This window comes from Pelobates fuscus, chromosome 7 (assembly GCF_036172605.1).
Source record: "Pelobates fuscus isolate aPelFus1 chromosome 7, aPelFus1.pri, whole genome shotgun sequence".
NCBI lineage: Eukaryota > Metazoa > Chordata > Amphibia > Anura > Pelobatidae > Pelobates > Pelobates fuscus.
Window position 1 is genome coordinate 130846116 of NC_086323.1, and position 5022 is coordinate 130851137.

At 39.8% G+C, this 5022-nt stretch overlaps 1 protein-coding gene across 1 annotated transcript; it reads right to left on the reverse strand.

The window, feature by feature from the left end:
• Nucleotides 1-1855: 1855 nt before the first annotated feature.
• Nucleotides 1856-2782, reverse strand: LOC134569220 (olfactory receptor 5AR1-like). Its single transcript, XM_063428135.1, has one exon. It carries the CDS (start codon nucleotides 2780-2782, stop codon nucleotides 1856-1858), a length of 927 nt encoding a protein of 308 aa, XP_063284205.1.
• Between the last annotated feature and the right edge of the window lie 2240 nt (nucleotides 2783-5022).

The following is a 5022-nucleotide window of genomic DNA, read 5'->3' on the forward strand; positions in this document are numbered from 1 at the left end:
CAGCTTGCAGGGAAAAAGGACGTCTCCAACGGCAGAAACCCTCTCTCTATCTGGGTAGCCGTTACACTTATGCTTATGAATCCCACATTTTTTAGAATCTCTGATGATCTCAGCCAGGGAATCATTGTGCAATTTACTTGCCAATTGCGTACATTTTGAATTACCCCTTAATCTTTAATCTAGTACCATCTGGTTGGTAGTTATTCAGAATCGGTATGAGCACTGGCAATGTGCAGTAAGGTGGATTTAGAAAATAATCTATATGGAAGAATTTCAGGAAGGGCTAAACTAAAGTGCATTTGGAATTTTGTTCCCCCTATGCTATATGAAATGCAGGAAAAATCCCTTTTATTTTTTTATGTCCAAGCAAAATGTGCAAACAAAGTACTGTTTCCTTTTTACAGAAAGATGTGAAAAAATAACTACAATCTCAATTTGTGACATGATATACTCTTTGCAATTTTGCAATAATGTTAACAAAAATAAATAATATAAATTAAAAAATAAACTAATTGCAGGTACTACAAACATGGCTATGGCACACAAAGGTTAATGAGACTCTGCACTGAAGCTTGAAGAGGAATTTCTGTCTTCGGTAGAGTCAAAGGTGGACTGTACTCTTGAAATATATTACTTGTCTGGGAGACCACTATCCCGGGGTTCTCTCTCCCTCCGTCCCTCCTGGCTGCACCATTACACTGCTAGAGTGCCGGAGAGGGAGATCTCTGATGATAGCACTGGGAAAATTACTTGCAGCTCCCCTGTGTGCCTGTCGCAAAGCCACAGGGCACCGCAGCACACAGTTTGGGAACCACTGGTCTAAAGGATAAATATATGAAGTTGTGCAAAAATATTATGGCCATTATTTGTTGAAAAGTTAATGTAACTATGGCTAAAGGTCTATACCACCTTTTATCACTTTGTCCTGCATCATTACTGGGTGGGAGACGTATGAGTTTTCGTCAAAGTATTGGTTAAAATGAATATAGCATGTTCAGCAGTCAAGTTTCTTATACTGCTGCAGTCCTATGAATAATTAATGTGGCACTGAAATAATTTACAGTAACCCTAACAGAACTAAATGTTTGAGTGCAATTTCACCATTTCTTCCTCCTGACAGCTATATTGTCCTTTTTTGGTTTTAGAAAAGGAAATAAGGCATAATACTCCCTGATCACACAATGGGCTGTTTTGTCCTCCCTTCAGATTTTTGTAAGTTACTTATTTTCTTACATTATGGATAAAATAAATTAATCTGGAGATGCCTGTGACATTACAGGGACTGCCAAAGAGACATATTTTAATATATCCCGACATCAAAGTAGTGTCTTCTATCCTGATACCTGGCTCCCTTACCAGTGCTAGGCTGCAAGCCCAATTAGGTGAAATATGCAAAGAAAATACAACATGGAGCAATTCATAGTAATAATATATAATATAATATACATTTTATTTTTTGCTGCATTTGGCAACTTACCACCCTGTTTCTTTGTTTCTCTCAGCATTTGTACCATGTTATCAGGGACAGCTTTGGGCCTTGAATAATAACTAAAATAGCAAGTAATTAAGTCATTAGTCTACATATACATGCTGGAATCAGTGGTACCCAGGACATGTTATACTACCATTATATTTAAAGTGCATACAAATATATTGTTCACTTAGAAAACATCTTCTGAATAACATGCATAGGTAGCTATAAATGTTGACAGTTGGACATGCTCAAATTAATACATGCTATGTGACATTTAACTAAAAGTAAAAACATAAATGATGGCTGTTATTTGAGAAAACATCCACACCACCAATCAAAACTGCATTCAGTGCATAGGATAAATGTTTGCCAGGTACCTCCTTACAATGTTACAAGATGCACTTGTCTTCTCAGTGCTGATTTAATATCCTTGTTTCTTACACTGTATATCAGAGGATTTAGCAATGGGTTGATTACAGCATAAATCACAGACACAAGCTTATTTATTGTTAAAAAAGAACTTGTGGTGGGAACAAGATATATGAAAATAAGGGAAGCATAGAAAATGAATACCACGGAAAGGTGAGACGTGCAGGTGGAAAAAGCTTTAAGCTTTCCATCATTAGTTCGTATTCTGATGATAGCTACGAAAATCCGAGTATATGGAAAAAAAGTTAAAGAAAAGGCCACTAAGCCTAGGGCTCCACCTAAAGTAAGGGTGACTAGGAAGTTGATGAAGGGATCATTGCAAGAGATCTGGAACAAATGGGGAAGGTCACAAAAGAAATTGTGGATAATGTTGGATTCGCAGAATGTCAGCCTTAGTGAACAAACAGTATGTACCAAGGAGTAAAAGAAGCCAAAAACCCACACTATAAAAGAGAACTGGCCACATACTTTCCAGGACATGATCTCAATGTAGTGTAGAGGGTGGCAGATGGCAACATATCTGTCATAGGACATAGCAGCCAGCAGAAGCACTTCTGAACTTGCAAAATAAATGAAGAAAAATATTTGTGCTATACAAGCAGGAAATGATATGGCTGTATTCATGGTGATGAAGTCTGAGAGCATTTTCGGTGCTGTGACAGATGAATAGGACATGTCCAAAAATGCCAGGTTTCCAAGAAAGAAGTACATAGGGGTGTGAAGCTGAGAATCTGCAATAACCAAGAATATAATTAAGAGGTTTACGAAAAGACTGTTCAGGTACATTAGTAGGAAAATCGGAAAGAAAATATATAGTGTTTCTGGATTATCTGACAGCAGAATAAGTATAAATTTAGCAATTTTTGTTATGTTTCCCATGACTTTTACTGTACTATTTCCTCTGCCTCAATGTACAAATGTTAAGTGGTAAAACTCCAAAAGACAAAGTCTGTTAGAAATGCAGCTCTACAATCATCATTACATATCCTGATCTTAAATGTTCAACAAATTGTTGACTCCTATTATTAACATGTTTGTCTCAGAGGACAACAAATGCAATATTCCCTCACAGACACAAATATAATCTTTGCAACTCTCAATTCAAAGATCTCAGGGTATTCGTTATAATTTTTTTGTCTTCATATTTTTACAAGAATCAGAAGCATTTTACTAGACATTTTAAAAATATATTTTATTTAAGAGAACACCAATGTATAACTTATTATATACTGGAATACAGTACTAAAATACATTAATAAAGGTTACAGTTAGACTGAATAAGGACACTCTTGCTCCAACAGATTCCGTAGCGCTTTACAATATTATTAGAGGGGGGATTTAACTATAAATAGGACAATTACAAGAAAACTTACAGGAACGATAGGTTGAAGAGGGCCCTGCTCAAACGAGCTTACAGTCTATAGGAGGTGGGGTATAAAACACATTAGGACAGGCAATAGCAAGCAAATAAGGTGTGAGTGAAGCAGAGCAGGAGGAGAGCGTAGAGTGCTGCCCTTTAGGAGAGAGCAAGAGACAGGTATGTGAGGTAGAGGTTAGTCTGGGAGGCCATAAGCTTTCCTAAAGAGATGGGTTTTAAGGCACTTCTTAAATGATTGAAGACAAGGGGAGAGTCTTATCGCCATAGGCAGGCTATTCCATAGCAAGGGAGCCACCCGCGAGAAGTCATGCAAGCTAGAGTTGGCCATATGGATGCGAGCAGTGGACAGGAGAAGGTCACAGGCAGAGCGGAGAGACCGAGAAGGGGCATACCTATGGATCTGTGAGGAGATATAGGAGGGGCTAGAATAGTTTATTGCTTTATCGGTATGGGTTAGAACTTTGGATTGACTCCTATAGGATACAGGAAGCCAATGTAAGGATTGACAGAGGGGTGAGGTGTGAGAGGACCGACTAGAGAGGAAAATCAGTCTGGCGGCAGCATTCATTACAGACTGTAGCGGGGCAGTACGGCTATTGGGAAGACCAATTAGGAGAGAGTTACAATAGTCCATGCGAGAGATTACTAGAGCATGGACCAGCTCTTTAGTAGCATCTTGTGTAAGAAAGGGGCGGATGCGGGCAATGTTTTTTAAGGTGGAATTGGCATAATTTGACAACAGACCAGATGTGAGGCTCAAAGGTGAGGCCAGAATCAAAAGTAACACCAAAACAATGTACTTGTAAGGATGGGCTGAAATGGGTACCCCCAATCTGAAAGGAGAGCAAGAGAGGAGGATTAATATTAGGAGGAGGAAAGACAAGAAGTTCTGTTTTGGAAAGATTGAGTTTCAGAAAGCGATCAGAGATAAAAGAAAGGCAAGAGGTGACACGTTGCATGACATCAGGGGAGAGGTCCAGGGAGGAGAGATATATCTGAGTGTCATCAGTGTACTGGGGGTATTGGAATCGAAATGAGGTAATAAGTTTGCCAAGAGAGGCAGTGTAAAGAGAAAATAGAAGGGGACCAAGGACAGAGCCTTGGCAAAGCCTTGGGGGACTTCAACTGAGACAGAAAGAAGGGTGGAGGTATCATTAGAAAAGAAGACACGAGGAAAACCCCGAGAGGACAGAGTCACAGAGACCGAGTGATTGAAGGGTTTGGAGAAGGAGGACATGATCAATGGTGTCAAAGGCTTGAGGTCAAGAAGAATTAGTATGGAGTGAATTAGTTTGGAGTAGTGACCTTTGGATTTAGCTGTGATTATGTCGTTAGTGACTCTAATAAGGGCAGTCTTAGTAGAGTGGGGGGAGCGGAAGCCGGACTGAAGAGGGTCAAGAGAGAGTTGGATTTGAGGAAGCAGGCAAAAAGGGTAAAGACTAGTCTTTCAACAAGCTTTGAGCAAAAAGGGAGCAGGGATATAGGACTATAGTTAGAAGGGGAGGATGGGTCAAGACATGTTCTTTTTAAGATGGGTACTACAGTAGCATGTTTAAGGACACCAGGGACAGTGTAGAAGAAAGAGAGCAGTTGGAGATGTGTGTTAAGGAGGGCACAAGACAAGAGGAGAGAGAAATGATAAGTTGAGACGGGACAGGATCAAGCGGGCAAGTGGTGGGGCTAGAGGAAAGAATAAGCACTGCCACCTCTTGTTCAGTAGCCTGGGAGAAGGTCGGAAGGG

Bases quoted from the DNA above. Each gene is read 5' to 3' on its own strand.
- LOC134569220 (XM_063428135.1), bottom strand. From the start codon at position 2,782: ATGGGAAACATAACAAAAATTGCTAAATTTATACTTATTCTGCTGTCA.